This window comes from Alligator mississippiensis, chromosome 2 (assembly GCF_030867095.1).
Source record: "Alligator mississippiensis isolate rAllMis1 chromosome 2, rAllMis1, whole genome shotgun sequence".
In the NCBI taxonomy this organism is placed as follows: Eukaryota; Metazoa; Chordata; order Crocodylia; family Alligatoridae; genus Alligator; species Alligator mississippiensis.
Genome location: NC_081825.1, coordinates 132,433,693 through 132,452,997, shown reverse-complemented (window position 1 = coordinate 132,452,997; position 19,305 = coordinate 132,433,693). Strand labels below are relative to the sequence as shown.

At 44.9% G+C, this 19,305-nt stretch overlaps 1 protein-coding gene across 9 annotated transcripts in view; it reads right to left on the bottom strand.

Annotated features, from left to right (window-relative positions):
• INTS10 (integrator complex subunit 10) overlaps window positions 1-19,305 on the bottom strand; it is a 68,320-nt gene that overhangs the window by 9,952 nt on the left and 39,063 nt on the right. For all 9 annotated transcript variants that reach the window (XR_009459878.1, XM_059722159.1, XM_059722155.1 and 6 more), the window contains 5 exons: window positions 12,537-12,689; window positions 5,274-5,382; window positions 4,594-4,673; window positions 3,540-3,702; window positions 1,662-1,755 (listed from right to left, as the gene is read on the bottom strand). Coding sequence is in view for 8 of the 9 variants with exons in the window: in XM_059722159.1 (XP_059578142.1) it covers window positions 1,662-1,755; window positions 3,540-3,702; window positions 4,594-4,673; window positions 5,274-5,382; window positions 12,537-12,689 (599 nt within the window). In the remaining variant the exon portion in view is untranslated. The remainder of the gene's footprint in view (window positions 1-1,661; window positions 1,756-3,539; window positions 3,703-4,593; window positions 4,674-5,273; window positions 5,383-12,536; window positions 12,690-19,305) is intronic.

Here is a 19,305-nt window from a genome sequence, read left to right as displayed (position 1 = left end):
AACCTTACCCCATGTCTAATTGGAACTGAAGTACTCAGAGTATTGTTAACCAAACTGGAATCTGGCCAGAAGAGCTTGAAAACGCTTGTTCTTCTGAAAAATGCTACAGTTCCTTCCTGACAACCTGTTAGAACTTTCTAAAGGGCCTATGCCTCCAAAACCATGCTGAGGCTACTGGATCAGTCTAGATTCAAAGAAAAAAATGGACGCCTGACTTGTCAAAAAGACTTCCTATAGCACCTTGCACTAAACAAACCTGATTCGCCTCAGCTTGTTACATCAGGGTAGATAAACAACTCACTGAATCTAGGCAGAAGTTTAAATACAAAGTTTATCTGGAATGTGCTTTAATGTATACTCTATTTATAAGTTGTTCTCTCCATGTGATCTTTCAGAACTCTTAATGAAACAGATGCAGCTGCTGCTGCTTAAATTTTGCTACTGAAAATGTTTTATCCCAATGTTTTAATTACAGTGTACTCCATTTAAGTGCATGGAGAACTGAAAATAAATTCCTATACACCTACCTGGAGTATCCACTTATTAAAACTAAAAGCTAACCAATCAATGTTTGTTAAGTACACAGTACAGCACTGTCAGTGTTGTGCTATTAGCAGCCCTGAAAATGATTATCTCCCATAATTTCTTGGACTTCTAACAAGCTGTTTTGGGGCTGCTATTACAATCCTTGACAATGAGAGAGGGAGAGACAGGAGGCAGCAGGTAGGCTGACCAGAAATTAACTACCATTATGATCGCCCAGTTAACATTCTGTGAAAATGTGACAGGAATTACCCATAATTCCTGATTTGAACTTCAACATAATTTTGTGTTAAGAGCAAAATAGAAACAATTAGTCCCTTTTCTTTGTTTTTTCTCTCTTCTCATACTTTAGACAAAACTCGTGCAAATACTAGCAGTGAAATACTTGAGAAATAGTACTTGTGCAGAGTTAAGTAAGCACATAAGTCTTTACAGGAGTAATGACAGCACTTGTATTATTCCCTTCTCATTTTTTAAATACTATATTTACTTACATATAAGACAGCCCCTGAATAATTAGATTCTATATATGGGCATTTTCAAGGCTTCTCATAGAACCCTTTGACAGCTGCTTTGTCTTCACCATTTTTATACAGCTAAACTGGGAACAAATTAAGTTACAAAGCAGACGCTGGGGCTAAAAGGTGCTGCATGCTTAATTGGTTTATGCACTTAACTAATATGCAGATAACTGGCTTATGTTACAGTGAAAGCAACAGGCAACAAATTGACACTAGCGTTGTGTTATGGTTAAGGGAACTATACACTGATACAGTAGGTGTATATATCAGGAGTATGTGGTAGTTTAAAATACTTCTGACATGCACATTTCAAAGAAAAATGTATGAGAAGTATTTCTGCACCATTTCAGTAACAGTTATTCCAAAATGATCAACGTAACACATTCCAGCACTCTTTAAGTTAGACAAGTTTGAAGCACAAGAATACCAAAAAAGTCCAGAATTTGGTAGAAGAGACACAAAACCAAGACCCTGTTTGACCTCCTTCCTTGTTACAAGCACCACAACACATATTACCTAGAAGCTCACATAAGTCATGCAGACAAGTAGAACACATTTCAGATCATCTGAAACAAAGGGAAACACTCTTTTCCTTACTTGATCAACAGTCCCTGATTGGGCAACAGTTCCAGATGGATTTTCCCTCCTTCTTGTGTTCTTAAATAGGCAAATTCTTCCAGCATATCAATATCTGTGGAAGCGGTTCAGGACTCCATAGGGAAAAAAAGGTTGTTAAATATGTCTTCATGTAGCAAACCTTATTAAAAAGAACAAAGGTTGAAGCAACACTACATATTGATAAGATTGTCAGATAAGACAAATAGTTTGTAACTGCTCATCCTCTGATTCTCACTGTGGCAGGCTATAGCACTAGAAGCTTCTGCCCAGCTGCAAGAGTGGTAATACTAACTACTGGATGTTCAGGAGCACTGGGCCAGCTGAGGGAGCTAATTAATGGCCAGAGGAAGTTAAAGGCTCCTACAGAGACAGACCTGGCCAGCAGCTGCAATACCAAACCAGGGGCTCTCAGGGTCTGGGAAGAGACCTAAGTGCCATGAGACTGGGAGCAGCAGCACTACAGCAGGGAGCCGAGTTGCAGCCAGCCTGAGAAGAGAGACTGCAGTGAGGAAGGAGCAAAAGCAGTGAGCCAGAGGCACTTTCAAAGGGGCTGAAGAGGAAAAAGACCTGTGAGTTAACCGTTTGTGGACTGTTTCGGTTAAAGTTTGAGGACTGACTGATATAGGAGGGCACCTGTGCGACAGGCATACCCTGGTAATATGGACTGTATTGCATTTAAGGACCATTTGAGCTGAGCAAGTCCCCAATCCCACTACACACACAGTTACACATGGTCACAGTGTATATTCCCAGCACACTGGACCTTAAAAATTCATGTGAAGTATCCATACCAGGCACACTCATCACACACATGCAAGTCAGACACCAAAGTGGAAGTAACGATTGAGATCACTAAGGCCCAGTTCCTCAAGGTGTTTAGGTATCTAACTTCATAAGTATCTATGAAATCCTAAAGTCCTTCCCCACCAATATTTCACACACTGCTTTTTTTTTTTCTGTACAGTGTAAATGCAGAGCCACCCCGAGGCTGAGGAAGTTCTACCACATTATAATGGTGCCGTGATTTGTAATGCTTGTCTCAGTTTTTCCCTCACCCCATCTTCTCATTCTTTTCATTTCTCTATTTTGCCTCTTCCTTCTCCAGTCCTCTTTATAAACATGCTCCCTTAACTTCTCCCACAGTGTGTATAAGGACAGATTTCACTCAGAGAGCCCTGCTGGTAATGAGGTCCCTCCTTCACTAATGACTGCAGTGAGACACTGGTTCGGTTAAACACTTAGCTGACCACATTGCAAAACACCCACTGGACACTTGCAGTTGTAAATCATATGTGCTCTGCAGGAATCTGAACACAGACCATTCTGAAAAGATGGCCTGAAATTGTTAAACAGATGCAAAGTTAAAAAAGGGGCAAAATCCCAGTGCTTTGAAGTTGCCACTCCCCTGCAGCTGCCACTCCCCTGCAGCCCACCTTCCTAACAAACAGAACAGAAAAACCAGCAAAATGGTCCCAGGCAACTCTTAATAGTACAGGAAGTCCTGGCAGACCTATCTGTAAAGACATAAACAAGTGCCATACTGTTCAACTAAGTAGTATGTGCCATACTGCTCAACTAAGTAGCTATGTAGAGATGCCTGTCCTTCAGGTATCAGCAGGCATCCCCCACCTATGTTTACAGCCAGTTCCACTCCAATCTACACATTCCCACAGATGGATTACAACTGCCTTATATAGTGTGTCAGACAAAGCAGAATTTGGTCCCTGGAGAACAGCCACTTATGAGAGTGTTTATCTGCTTCTCTGATGTACATGGTTTGGGATTAGGGAAGACAGTCCTGCATTTTTTTTGGCTGCATTCATGGTGTCATAATAGGAAAAAAAAAAAAAAGGATACTTGTAACATAGTTGAAAAAATTCTCATACTGGAAGTTTCCTTGCTGGCAGATTTTGTTGATGGCTTTCAGGAACAAGTTCTCACCTCTTGGCCATTCATGCTGAAGCAACACAACCACGTGGCCCAAAGCAATGTCATCCCTGCTGTCTGTGAAAGCTCGCAGCTGTAAGAAAAATTTGCACTCAACAAATCACTGTTGGAGTAGAGTATGGCAGAGTTAAAGTTATAATGTTTCTTTATGGTAGGGTGCGACTGCCCTTTATATTTTATGTGGGGTGTTGGCATATGAGTGGCAACCATCATTAATGCACACACTTCGGTGTTGTGTAGTTCCCTAAGGTTTTGTGTTGTTTTTTTCAAATGGTCAGCTTGGGTGGAGGGGGAGTATAGCATGAGCCCTTCAACTGGTATGCCCATATACAGAACTATCAGCATCAGATGCTTTTTTTTTTTTTGCCGGGTCACCTGTAATGTCAAAAATAAATATCATGCCTTTTTAGTTCTGAAGAACCTTTGCCCTATGGACACAGCAAACCACAGTGGTGAAGTGTCCACCACAGTTCAAAAGGCAGCCTGGAACAATAAACAAAGAGTGATTTGTGCTAAACACTAAGGCCAATACAGCTGTGACCACCGTTAGCTATTTCAGCAGAGATTTCAAGCTGGAAGGTAGGCAGGGTGAATAGGAGGGGAGCCAATTGCTGCTGAGGGTTTGCCAGCTTGGAGAAGTGAGAAACTGCACCTCTCTTCCCAAGTCAGTAACTACCTGATGCCAAAATGAATGGGGAAAAACAGATATCCATTCCTCTTCCTCTCCTTCTCACAGTATAGAAGCAACTGTCCCTAGGTACCAACAACCTGTCATGCCTTCCTAATGTAACCCCCCCATCTAGATGCCAAACTCTCCTTCCACACTAACCTTACCAAGTAACATAAAGGACACTACTACTAATTGCACTGCCTTAGATGTTGGGGTAGGGGAATTGCCATGGTCCCTGCTGCATAATTCAGGTCTAAGCTGCACAGACAATATGGTGCCTTGACTACAGCTTACCTTGAAACAAGCTAACAGTAAATGGAGACAGTAGGGCATAATAGCTTTACTGGTACATGGCCAAAGCTTCAGGTCAGAACCTGTAACAAATAAATTGCATTAGAGTCATAAGTATATTTATTACACAGTTCCATTAGTGATAATGAATCAGGATGAAAGAGAGAGAGGATAAGTCTCCAACTGCCTATGCTTATGCTCATGCCAAAGTTGCAGTCAAATTAAGAATCAGTCAAATGCTAAGCAAGTATAAGCAAGGCTCTCCTCTTCTCTCTCCTGCTATGGTTTTATACTAAGCAAAGCAATGCACTAGTGACAAGTCATTTTGTGGCGAAAACAGAAACAAGCAACATTGTCTCTTTTTATAGTATTAAGCACCACCTTTGGGATACTGACAAGCAGGTTCTGAAATTATTTTGTTAGAAGACTGAGGTCTGATCAGGAAGGGAAAGGAGAACAAGTGCTTTTGCAATACAGTGTAACATAACATGAAGCCTACATATTATCGTGTCACTACCCCGGTGCAACATCTTCCGCAGGAAGTTGGAAAAGTTTGCTAGAGCAGTTTATGCCCACTAGCTTGCCTCTAATTTATGTCATTGAGAATGTTGCCATTTCTCCCTCAATTAATACATATCTGCTCTTTCAGCTGTACAGAGGGCAAATGAAACGTAATCCCATACCTTTCCTGAATTTCGACTTTACTTTCGGCTGTTCTTCTTGTGTTTTAACTCCATCTTGGATGGGGAGTGTGATATAGCACATGAGGTCAAGTACTTTCTCACATGTCAGCTAAAAGAGAAAATACAAAAGTTTAATAGATTTCATAGACATTAGGGCTGGAAGGGACCTCGGAAGATCATTGAGGCCCCTGCCCGAGGGCAGGAAGTCAGCTGGGGTCACAGGATCCCAGCACGATAAACATCCACATTTCTCTTGAAGGTGTAGGTGCTTGAACTGTAGCAAAACCCCCAGTTTCTTTCTTTTTCTTTTTTTTTTTTAATTTTAAACTGCATTCCCTCCCTTTCCCCAATCATTTCTGATTTTTTTTTCTCTCCCTCTCTTTTCCCTATAGATAAGTATAAGTATGCTAAGACATGGGATAAGCTTTAAACATTTTTATTTTTGTAGCAAGTTTTTGGTTTTGGATATCCATCGTTTTATATTGTATTATTAGGGTTTTATTGATTTTTTTTTTCTGTTGTATATTGTATTATCATCATTTTTGTACTGATTTTTATTGTTTCATATGGATATTGTATGGTTTAGGCCTGTGTTTGTAAGTGAACCAAAGTCATGTCAAGTTTCCATTTTATATGTCAAGTCTCCATCTTCTGTCCTCTGCCTGGGCATCCCATGTTGCAACTGTATGAGTCACGTACCCCTCCCATGTAAATTGGTTCCCCAATGAATGAGTGTGATTGAGAATGATTGAAATACAATGGTAGCAGGCCTCTACTGAATGGCCTGTAATGACTGGGCCATCGCCTCGCATTGATTCACCCAGGAACCATGGACCTCACCCAGGAACAGAGACAAAACCAGCATTTGAAAGACAAAGGACCCTGAAAAACCAGCAACTCTCACCATTACAGACAACAGAAACTGCACATCCCTGCATGGAGCACACATGCTCAGTACACCAGGGGCTGACCCTTGCCTGGGCATGCCTCCTGTCATAGAATTATAGAAGTAGGGTCAGAAGGGACCTTTTAGATCCAACCCCCTGCCTGGGCAGGAAGAAAACTGTGCTCAAATGACCCCAGCCAGGTAGGAATCAAACTGATTCTTAAAGACCCCCAGGGTAGGAGCCAGCACCACTTCCTTGGAAGTCGGTTCCAGATCCTAGCCGCTCTGACTGTGAAGTAGTTCTTACGGATATCTAATCTAAACCTGCTCTCCAACAACTTGTGGCCGTTATTCCTTGTTATCCCAGGGGGCACTAGGGGAAACAAGGTCTCCCCAAAACCCTTCTGGTCCCCCCTAGTCAGTTTATAGATGGTCACCAGTTCCCCCCATAGCCTTCTCTTGTGAAGGCTGAACAGGTTCAGGTCCCGTAGCCTCTCAGTGTAGGGTCTGCCCTGCTGTCCCTGGATCAAGCGGGTCACTAGGGTCACACAAGGTCTGCCCCTATAAAAAAGGGGCAGTGAAGACGGACCTAGTGGGAACACCATTTCCATCTCACCAGCACCATGCCATACTACCTATCCACCCAGAGGCCCTGCTGGTGACCCCCCTCTGGACAACACCTACTGGACAAGGACCCCTTCCAGCCTGGATAGGTAGATATTACCTGCACACCTCCTCCTACAATTTGGACTCTCTCTCCCTCTCCTCCTGGACTTCAGTGGACTTCAGCCCCTGCACCAAGCCTCTCTAACCCCTGCTGCCATTGGGTGGGTGGGTGGGTGGCTGTGTGTGGGTACAAGGGAACCAATTTGGCATTGTGTCACCATCTCCCCTGTTCAATAAAACCACTGTCATTTGCAACCCTGAGTTGGGTCATGTTTTACTGAATCCCAGTCCCTTCCCTATCTTAAGTTCCAGCCTCATTCTCTCTCTCTCTTTCTCTCAATTCCAGCCCCCACCCCTTTCCACTAGTTTCCCGATCTCCTCTCAATTCCTACTGCCTTTTCCCTGTGACTTTCTGCTGCCTTTCTCTGCTTTCCTGCTGCTTCTGCTGCCTTTCAGTCTCTCCTGCTGCTTTTTCTGTGTTTTTTCTGCTGTCCATCTCTCTGTTTTCAGGCTTCCCACCCCCCTGCAGCTTCCTAGAATTCTCTAGCCATCCTCTGGCTCCCCAACATCCAGAGCCCCTCTTTAACACACACATTTTCCCTTAGTCCCACTTTCTCTCTCCAACACCTACCTTTTCAGCTCCCCCATAGCTCTGGCTCCAGTCCCAGACTCTGGGCTGGCATGCTGGGCCGGCATGCAGGTTTTGGTCCTTGTCTTTTAATCAATTAAGATCAATTAACCTAAAGTTACCCCTGAGCCTCAGTTCTTCAGCCCAGGCCCCTCTAGTCTACCGGTTCTAATCCCAGTCCCAGTGACTTTCATTTCCAGTAACTTTAACTCCCTACACTTCTACTTTCTTACCTTAACCTTTCCCCAGGTATCCCAAGTACACCAAGCACATGCATACATACAAATCACAACACCCAACTTACGAACTCACCTGTGTGTATGTGTAGGTGGGTGGCATGTGTGTGAATTAGTGAGTACACATATATATACAGATATAGATATCATTTTGTGTGTGTGTGTGGGGTATATAAATTAGTAATCCACATATGTGTATTGGATGTGCAGGTGTTGGTAACTGGTAACTGATTCTGTCTAAATGTGGTGTGTGTAGTGTGTATGGGCTTAAACTGGTGATAGGTGTGCATGAACCTAGACTGGTTATTTTGAACGTGTGTGTATCTGAGTTGCTAGTGTGTGTGTGTGTGTGTGTATATACATATGGCATTGTGTGCACGATATACGAATTAGTGATCTGTGTCTAACTTTTGGGGTGTATAGTGTATGTGCTTGAATTGGTGATAAGTATGCATGTGCCTAGGCTGGCTTGGATGTGTATGTGCCTGAGCTGGTAGAGTGAGTGAGTGAGTGAGTGAGTGAGTGAGTGAGTGAGTGTGTGTGTGCGCGCGCGCACACCTAATTGATTTGTGTGTGTTTTGTATATGTGCAGTTGTGTCACACCCTCCTAACAGCGCAATATTGAGATCCTGAGAGTTGGCCTGACCCCGCAGGGCAACAGAACCACCTCCAATGGCAGGCTATTCCAGACCTTGGGGGCTTGGACAGTAAAGAAATTCTTCCTTATGGCCAGCCTGAAACAGTCTTGCAGTAGTTTATAACTGTTCAACCTTGTCATCCCTTGGGGTGCTCTGGTGAACAAACATTCCCCCAGATACTGGTGGTCACCCCTGATAAACTTATAGGTGGCTATCAGATCACCCTGCACTTTTCCAGGCTAAAGAACCCCATAGCTCTCAGCCTGTCATCGTAAGGTCTGCTTGCCTGACCTCTGATCATGTGTGTGGCTCTCCTCTGGTCTCTCTCAAGCTTCTCCACATCCTTTTTGAATTGTGGGGCCCAAAACTGGACGCAGTATTCCAGCTGCGGCCTCACCAAGGCTGAGTACAAGGGGAGAATGACATCCCGGGATTTGCTTGAGAAACATCTATGGATGCAAGCCAGCGTTTTGCTTGCTTTACTAGCCACAGCATCGCATTGAAAACTCATGTTTATCTTGTGGTCAATGAGGACCCCCAAGTCTCTTTCTTCCGTAGCGCTAGCCAGCATAGCACTGCCGAGCCTATAAGGATGCTGCAGGATTTTCCTCCCAAGGTGGAGAAACTTGCATTTTTCAGTGTTAAACGCCATCAGGCTCTTGTCGGCCCATTTGCTGAGAGTCCAAATGTAGCGTCCAGGTCAGCCTGGATCGCCCTCCTGTCTTCAGGTGTGGTTGCTTTGCCCCAGAGTTTGGTGTCATTTGCAAACCTGACCAGTCCACTTCTGATTCCAATGTCCACATGATTAATGAAGATGTTGAACAATATGGGTCCAAGGACAGAGCCTTGGGGAACCCCACTGGTCACAGGGCACCATGATGATTGACTTCCATCTATTACCACCCTCTGGGTCCAACCACGGAGCCAATTTCCCAGCCAGTGGATCGTGGCGGACCCAAGGCCACAGTTGGCCAGTTGCACCAAGAGGTGATCATGAGATAACAGATTGAAGGCTTTTTTGAAGTCAAGATATATGACATGAGATTCTAAACTTAAAACCCAAATTCACTAATACTTTGAAGCAGAATTTAAACCTCTATAGGAGATAACAGGGGGAAAAAAGAGAACAAAGTGTACATTATCCATCAGATGGAACTTCTGATCTACACTCAAGTGATTAACTGGCAAACTGATTTAATTTGTTTGGACAAGGGAATAAGGACATGAGTTTGATTCAGCTCATCCTATGAATACACACAAACAAGTTTTTGCAATGAATATTCATTTCCTTTGTGGTATCCTTTAGTTCAACTGTTCAAAAATAGGACATCTTAATTTAAAGCCAATTTACTTGCAAAGGTCAAGTAAATTGACTTTCACTGGTTTCTGGATAGTAAAAAGGTTAAATAAGGCTTTTTCACACTGTTTAGAAAGACAAAACTGCAATATGGTTATTGCACTGCAAACATACTGTAAACCCCAAACCTACTTTGCCAAGATAAGGGTGTAAGAAAGAAGTAGCATCAGATTTTTACTGACAAGATATTGTAACAGGAAAGAAGAAGTGTTGTCCAATGGTTAGGACACTAGCCCAGCATAGAAGGAAGCCTCATTAAATATATTATCTATCATTAAACTTGTACCAAAAGCAGTATGTGCTCAATAATGGAAGCCAACTATGAAATTGATTAAATATAACCAGCATTAAGGATGACTCTAAAACACAAGGCCCATATTGGGTAAACATGCTGATGGGAACTTTATATTTTTGAATTTTTTTTGTGTTCCAGGTCACATTAGCCAGATCAGTTCCATATCGTTTTGATTTGAGCAAAACTCAATTGTTCAAACACCATATCTGGCGCTGCTACTGGCAAGTACCCACCACCCCAGACTTTACAGCCAGAGGCTTCAGATACTTCCAAATCCATTGGCAGGCATGCTACAGGCAGGCCCAAGCCCAGAGGTTTGGGGTTCAGATGTCCCCAAGTCTCACTCAGCCAACATTTGCAGGAGAAAGCTAGGGAAGAGTCCCCCATTTCCATGAAGGAGGCACATAGCCAAGATCCTCCTACTGGAAGCTGGCCAGTAGGAAGCCAATTACAAGATTTTCGTAGGGCATCCTGTCTGCAGTGCATTTGGACAGGGATGCACCCTCCACTACACAATGCCATTTAAATCCATTTTAGCTTGGGTACCAGACCAGTGCAGCGACTACACTTGATCTTAGTCCACAAGAGGCTGAGAAGTGATACTGATGGGAACCTTTTTTTTTTTTTTCCTTTTTTTTTAGGAAAATTTTTCATGTCCCTGGTCAAATTAGCCAGATCAAGTCTAAATCCATTTGAATTATCCAACAACCATGTGGCCCTGCTACCAGCAAGTATCCTCCACACCAGCCTGGGGCTTCATATACTTCCAAATCCTTTGGCATGCATCCTACGTGCAGGCCCAAGCCTGAAGGCTTGGGGTTTGGATGCCCCTGAGTTTCACTTGCCCTTGACCATATGGCCACAACAGCAAACCAGGAAGAAGTCCCCCATTTCCATAAAGTCAGTGTATAGTTTAGATCCTCCCACTGGAAGCTGGCCAGTGAGAAGTAAACTATGAGGCTCTCGTAGCGAGTCCTGTCTGCAAGCAGACAAAGGTACAACCCTCCACAGGGCCATTTCAATTGAATCACCTTGGTCAAGGTATTTCCTACGGGTGTGCGAAATGGGCGGTATTTGATTCAGATTCGGCCTGAATCGGGGACAGTGATTCGATTCATTGATTCGGATCACTGTCCCAATTCGATTCGGCTGAAGCCAAATCTGAAGATTTGATGCTGATTCAGAGAATCAGTGATAGACACAGATTTAAATGTTTTTTCTACATACCTCGAAGTACCAGATGTACGCTGCAATGCTGGGGCAGATGGAGCGTCCCACAGGAGCGCGCGGGGCTGCCCTGCGTGCTTGGCGGCAAACACGGAAGTGGATGGAAGTACTTGTGGTCCACTTCTGGGTCCACTGCTGAGTGTGCAGGGTATCCCCCCCTGGCTTGGCGATTGGCCACGGGAGGACCCCGGGTGGCCCCCCCCCGACCCAGGAGGCACCAGTCACTAAGCGGGGGGGGGGGGGGGGGGGGGGTGTCCCCTGTGCACTCCCTGGCGGAACCTGGAAGTGCTTCTGGTCCACTGGCCCTGTAGGATGCTCCATCCACCCCACCATCTCAGTGTTCACGAGTTGCCTTGTATCTTGAGGTATGTAGAAAAAACATTTAAAGCTGTGTCTATGTCCAAATCACTGAATCTTTCTGAATCGATTCAGAGAGATTAAAGGGTCTCCTGATTCAATTTGGATTCAGAGATTCGGCCGCTGAATCGGGCCAAATCTCCACCAAATCAAATCAATGACCAAAGCTTTGCATAGCCCTACTATTTCTCCTGCTACCACCATGGTAATGGCATTGCTGATGGGAACTTTAAAAATAAATTAAAAAAAAAAAAAAATTTTTCGCATCCCAAGTCAAATCAGCCAAATCAATTCCAAATCTGTGCGAGGCATTCAAGAACCAAATGTAGCCCTGCTGCTGGCAAGCATCCTCCACCACTGCCTGGGACTTCAGATACTTCCAAATCATTTGGCGGGGATCCTAAGTGCAGGCCCAAGCCCAGAGGCATGGGGTCTGGATGCCTCTGAGTTTCACTTTCCCTCAGCCGTAGGGCCACAGGAGCAAGCTAGGGAGGAGTCTCCCATTTCCACAAAGTTGGAATATAGCTGAGATCTTCTCACTGGAAGTGAAAGTGGGAGACTAACTATGCATGACCTTGGTCAGGATACTACCCCCTGCCATGTTTGTGGTTTTCCCCTGCCACAAGGATAGGTTAGTGCAGCCATCTAAATAAAATATATGATAATGCCCATTGAGCACAGTCCCCCTCATCACCAACTCTTTTTCATGTCATGGTGAAAAAGAGGTGGATCCAAACCAGGTTGCCCTGTGCCTTATCTGCATATAAATTTTTGGAGGATCCTAGCACTAGTGACAAGAACACCTGGCTCCAGTCATGAGTCAGGGGCCTACTTCACTCCTCCTGTCAACAGGTACCTGCCTCAGACATGGCCACAGGCGTGAGCTCTTGCTGGAACCAGGCAACCACGGAACACCCCGGTAACTCCTGGCAGCTGGTGTAAGAAGGCCCATTGCACAGTATCTTGGACTTACTCTGTATTCTCCAAGGGCAAAGTGGCAAGTAGCTAACTGGATAAGGGCTCTCTGATGTTCCAGCAAACCCTGTCCTGCAATCTGCTGCGGAGAGTGAGATCCTTGAAGAGCTGCTAAATGATGGAGGCTGGCAATTGCCTTTTTATATTGACCCTTTAAGAAAAAAAAAAAAAAAAGAGGTAGGGGGTATTAGAATCATCCACACACAATTTATAGGAAAACAAAAATGTGATTATTCTATGTCAGAGCCTCCAAAACCAAGGTGGTCCATGTAGCAGAGACTCCAAAGCATCATGCTAACAGAAAGCTGTACAATGTGGTGCCACACAGGTCCATTTGAAAGGTACACCTACATGATGAAGATAAGAGATCATACCAGATTTATTCTGATGCACAATATATTGTGTATTTATCAACATTTGATCTTTGGATTAGATGCTTACACTTAAAATTGGATTTTACAACCGCCATCTCCAGGGTGAGCATGGGAGAGCATCCTTTTAGCACCAAACAATTTTTTTGTCTTCACTTTTAAAACAGAATTTGTACTGTTCAGCTGACACATACTTGTAGTATCCTTTTATGTCTGGCATATTTTAGGGCAGGGGTTTTCAATAGGTCTGCGCAAAGCAGCAAGTATTCACTTTGGATTTGGCCAATTCAGAGGGACAGGAATTCAAATCACTGTCCTGATTTGATTCGGCCATAGACTATAATGGGAACCACTAAAATACCTATAACTTTGTCATTCTTTTCCAGATTTGGATGAAAACAGCAGGAATGGTAGCCCCTTCTGAGGGCATGAAGCCTGCCAAGTTTCAAGGAGATAGGTGCCGGGGTTGCTGTAAAAGTGCACCTCAAGGTTCTGAAAGCAAATAAAAAAAGTAAATAGGTGCGGAGTAAGGAGGGTGGCACTCACTTTGTCTGCACTTGGAGCTTGGGGAACCCCTGCAGTGGAAAGTTCACCTTCAGGAACACTAGCTGCTCCACCAAACCAGAATCCAAGGAGGTGCGGTGGGTGTCACAACATCACCAGCAATGCTGAACACCCTCTCACTTGGAACACTGGTCAGTGGACAGGACAGGTGTTCCCAGGCAACTGTAGCCAGATCCTGCCACTACTGGCTGCAGGTTGCCCAATAGGCCAATGGGTCACAGTGCAGTGGCTCCACATCCTCGGTGAGATAGGTAGCTACTGAGGCCTCTGCACTACCTGCCTGATGGTGGGGTCTGGTGTCTCTGGACCCCAACACTGAGGCCATGCCCTTGGCCCACATTGGCAGCTGCTGTGGTGGAGGAGATTGGCTCTTGGTTGGAGTGCTGGCATGGGAAAGTGGATCCCCCTCTTCCACGTCCCTCTGCCTCTGACCTTCTGCCTCCCTGACTGTTCACCAGCACCTCCATCCAGTGATCAAGGGTTTTGCTGCTGCAGACACTCCCCTTCACCCTTGGGTCGCACAAGCCTGCCAGCATGTGGATCATACCGGACTGCAAGGGATCCAGAGAAATATCACAGTCATTGGCCAGCTACAGATGTCACTATCAGAGCAGTCTTTCCCTACCTCTCAGCCTTTTGAATATATGGAATATCACCCTCTCCCCCTCCCTCTTAGTTTGTTTGCTGCAAGCCTTCTGAATCTCCAAATCTCTCCAAATCAATTCAGAGGCTTCCAATTCGATTTGGACCTTTTAATGGGTCTCCCAATTTGATTCGGATTCAGAGATTCAGCTGCTGAATTGGGCCACATCTCCTTGGAATCGAACCGGCAGCCCCCTTTTTAGTAGATGTACCCCTGGGGTAGTGGCCAGATGCCGAGCGGGGGAATGGTGAGCGGCCAGACACAGAGGGGGGTTGTGGCAAGCAGTGGCAGCATAGCTTCTGTGCAGCTCTGCTTTCGCCCCACCCTGGCCCTGCTCCTCTGAGGCAGCAGCGTGGGGTGGCAACACTCCATCCCCACCTGCCCCCGCATACTGAGGGGTACACATACCCCGAGTTGACAGCCTGCTATAGGGTAATGCAGGGAACAAACTTTTTGGCAGGCATGCTACAAATTAGTACCACAGTCTCCCTCAGTGCCACTCAAATCACTTTCCCCCAACTGATCTGCTGCTCTGCTTCCTGCCCTACCTGCCACTGTGTTGCCCGTCTCCTCCCTGGTATGTCACATGCTATACCTAGAATTGCCCGTGACATTTGTGACATGGTTTTGCAACCTTGTTACCAGACATTCATGATATTTCAGATATTCTGCCTAGTATGGGTGAAATAAATGTTGTGGATTTCGTGGGTAAATGGTTGTCTGCCATTGATTGGCAGCTGGACTTGATGGCCCACAAGGCCTCTTCCAGGCATGTTTCTAATATTCGTAATATAGATGGCTACATGAATCCAGCATGGTAGTCCATTTAGATCTCATTCACACCAACAATGAGGCAACCACTAAATGAAAAGTCAAGGCTGCAGGGAATGCTTGCAGAATGAGACCCTGGGGTTTGTTTCTTAAACAGGCACTCAAGGATTCCTCATCCTGGAAGAATTCCCAGCCATAACTTTTCTGTGTTCCTTCACCTAGCAAGGCTGAGTACACCTGCACAACTCAGGCATATTTCCAAATGAGATCTAGATTTGTTCAGCAGTCAGGAAAGAAGGCAGCTTTGTATGCTCAAAAGAAATGGCCCTTTACCATTCCCAGAACTTGGCAAAGCCTGGTGAAACAGATGACTTTTAGTACACAGGAGGGCAAGTTGGGTAACTGGGGGATACAAACACTGAATTCAGTTCATGTTTATCTATGTGGGTTGAAAGAACAGAAAAAAGGTTGACTTTGTGGAATCTCCAAGTCAAAACTACAACCTCTTATTTGACAAGAGAAGCTGGAAACTGGAATTAGGGAGCATAAATCTAGTGAGGAAAGCCTAGTTTTGCAAATAGTGGGAAATACAGGGACACTAGGCCCAGCCACACAGGCACCTCTGGACAGAGCAAGAAGTACTCCTCAGACAGGTGGGTTTTTAAAAATCTTCCAGTTAAAAAAATAACAATGAGAAAAGGATAAAGATCAAAATTCACAGCAAGAACTAAATAAAAGCTTAGTCAGTGTTGTTTTTACCATAAACTCTCTTGCAGTCACCTTACATGAGAAACAGAACTGGATTGTTCAGTAGAATAACCCTCTTCTAGGGGACTATTTCAGAATTTGTCCATGATGCCTGTCTCCATGACAATCACGATGGTAATTCATAGCAACCAGTTTTCAGACTGATTTGATTACATTGGAAGTGATGATTGCCATGGGCACATTTCACATGCTATGTATTGACAAACACTACAACGAACAGCAGCAAGGACAGCAGTCATTGTGCCTGCCATGGTAACTCATAATGGGTGCATCTACATGTGCAATTAAGGCGAAGCAATAAACCTTGAAGCAGTTTGAGCCACAGTAAACTGGTCCTGGGCTCAGTGTCTACAGTGTGCCTGGGACAGCAGCAATCTGAGCCAGGGTGGGACAGGCCTGGGCTGGCAGGCAGTATGTGAGGGGCAGCATCAGAGGGAGCAGGAAGCAGGAGTCTGGCCCCCCGCTGACTGGGTACAATTTAGCATTTACACGTGTGTTTAATCACAGTTAATTACTCCCTGCCCCCCCCCCCCAAAAAAAAATCCCCCCACCCACTATGTTGTTTATCATTGTACTCTTAATCTTATTTTTACTGGAACAGCAGGACATGGTTTAAAAAGTATCAGGAATGGTGGAAGCATGTTTAACTATGATAAGGGACTATCTTTATACATTTATTTACACTGAGATTTACAAGAGAAAATGAAAAGCCTCTTTCAAGTGAACTCATTCTTAAAAGTGAGCCAAAATGTGTGGATACATTGAGTCAAGTAGATAAGTAAGGGAACAAAGTATGTGTGTACGAAGCGGGCCATATTTGATTCAGATTCGGCCCGAATTGGGGACAGTGGTTTGATTTATTGATTTGGATCACTGTTCCCGATTCAATTCGGCTGAATCCGAATCTGAAGATTTGATGCTGATTCGGAGAATCAGTGATTTGGACATAGACACAGCTTTAAATGCTTTTCCTACATACCTCGAGGTACTAGGCGTAGCCTGTGAACACTGTGATGCTGGGGCAGATGGAGCATCCCACAGGAGTGCAGGAAAGAAGCCCCTGCATACTCAGTGGTGAACCCAGAAGTGGACAAGAAGTAATGATGAACCAGGGTACTTCCACTCCAATGCCACAGGCAGACCCAGAGTGCCTCTCCAGACCCAGGAGGCAACAGTCGACAAACCAGGGGGCATAGGGGGGAGCCCAGCGTACTCCCCAGCAGACCTGGAAATGGACCAGAAGTGCTTTTGGTCCACTTCCAGGTCTGCTATGAAGTGCGCTGGGGACCCCACTGCCATGCTCCTATGAGACGCTCCATCTGCCCCACCACTGCAGCATTCACAAGCTGCCTAGTACCTTGAGGCATGTAGAAAAAACATTTAAAGCTGCGTTTATATCCAAATCGTTGAATCTTTCCGAATCAATTCAGAGGGTTCCGATTCGATTTGGAGAGATTAAAGGGTCTCCCGATTTGATTCAGAGAGACGGCCACCAAATCAGGCTGAATCTCCATCAAATCAAATTAGGGACCAAAGCTTTGCACAGCCCTAGAACACAGTATGTGTTGGCATGAAATGCATGGGAGTTTGCAATACTGTATTGGAAATACTGGCAGATTGTGAAGAATGGAAGGTATCTGTGTTGTTGTTATCAATCTTGCATGGACCCTGTTTCATATGACTGTTGTTATGTTGTTGGCTGGACAGTTCACAAGATTCATAAGAACAGAAGACTGCAAACAGATGTTAGGGTGAAAATAATGTGGATTTTTGGGGAGCATTGGATCTGCAGCTGGGACAAGGCTTTTAATCTGTGTCTCAGCAAAGCTGCTGGTCACAAGGCAGAATGATGTATAAAGCTAACCTTGCAAATGTTTAGGCAAGTAGTTCCTTTAACAATGGAATAGTGTGTAGGATACATGATTCCTTGTGTAAGTAGAACAAGATGCAGCCCACCAGCTATCGTCAGGAGATAAAGCAGAAAGAAAACCTTGGAAATGGTGCTGAAATCAGCAAAGAACAAGAAAGAACCAGCAAATGATCATGAGTACCCGTGTACATGGCCTTACGCATGTGCTTTTAGCAGAGGCATGTAAATGAATGAAATGCATAAGCAATTCCATGTTAATGAAGTAAACAGAAAACAGAGGAGGAGCTTGAGATGGGAGGAGGAATGGGTGTAACCCAAGGAGGGTCATAGGTGGAGTGAATGTTAATATGTATGAACCAAGGTGCATAAAATGTGAAAAGAACTAATGTTCAGGGCGGCTCCCCGGTTTGTTGTCTTTTGGGAGCTAGTCCGAAGCTGTCTCCATTCTGAATAAAGCTGTTGCGAGCAATGTGTGCTGGTGTTTGCTCCCTGCTCGCTCTGGCTAACGAGTAACAGGACCCATGGGCAATTGGATCGTCATCTCCCTAGTCATTGGCCGCTGCATGGAGTTGGGGTCTAACAGCAGACATCAAGTTCAGTTGTCTATGTTTACAAGCAACCCAAGGAGTCTCCAATAGCAACACTTCAGATCATTACAAGGCACAAGCAGGAACACTAGGTACACCCTACAACATGCCACAGGATGACTTCATGCCCTGCCATTGCAATGGCAGGAAAATAGTTGGCTGGCTAATATAGAGTCATGAGTCATAACTGCAGGGGGTCTCATTTAGTCCATGGGAAGGCAGATGACTTCAGATAATCCAGTCACCACCACATCACAAAAGTATAGATGTCAAGACCTTGATGCTGGGCTCTTATCATGATGAGTCTGGGTTGGATGGGAGGAAGTTTAAGACATGAAACACAAGACAAAATTGCCCTAAGTAGATGAAAACATGGGGCCTTTGATCAAGGAAGAGGAACAGGCAGCAGGGAAACAGACAGAACCCCAGTTGCTATCTGTGAGGTACATGGCATGAGTTTAGCTTGCCTCAAATCCAAAGGAAATACTAAACTTTAACTACAACCCTCCTTGCAGGTTGACTGTCCATGGCATGTGTGCAATGGGTGACAAATGGCAGATTGCGGAGGGGACAGGTAGCACTCTTGCAGATAGAGCAGGAAGCAGAAGGCAGAGTATCAGATCAAGCAAGAATGACTGGGCAGGGAGCAGAAAGCAGAGCAGCAGCTTGGGCAGGGAGCACAGGGTAGGATGTGGAAGCTGAGCAGTAGATCAGGTAAGGGAAAGGAATCAGAGTTGCACTCAGGGAGGGCAACAGGCTAATCTGTGGCACATCTGCCAAAAAGGCTGCTTTCCTCTCACTCGTTCAATGAGGCCTATGCCTTCTCTGTGACAATCTTAAGACATTCATTCCTGTTCCCCATACTGAAAAGATGTCACACAGCCATCACCAGAGAGGTGTGCACATACATGAACCAGAAATCCTAACAGCATGCCTAAGCACATCAAAAATCAACTGCATAACTGTTCAGCCACTGGTGAGGACACAGTAAGGACTGGGCTGATAAGCAGGACGGACTGATTTCTCAGCAACTTGCAGTTACTACAGAGGTGGTCCAAATGGACCCTGCCTGTTTTAATCTGTTCCTTCCTCATCATTATGTTTTTGTAGACTAATAAATACTGATTTGTTTTGTGGAAGCTGTTCTGAGTCACTGAGTTTATCTACTGGTCACAGCTCCCAAAGGGAGCACT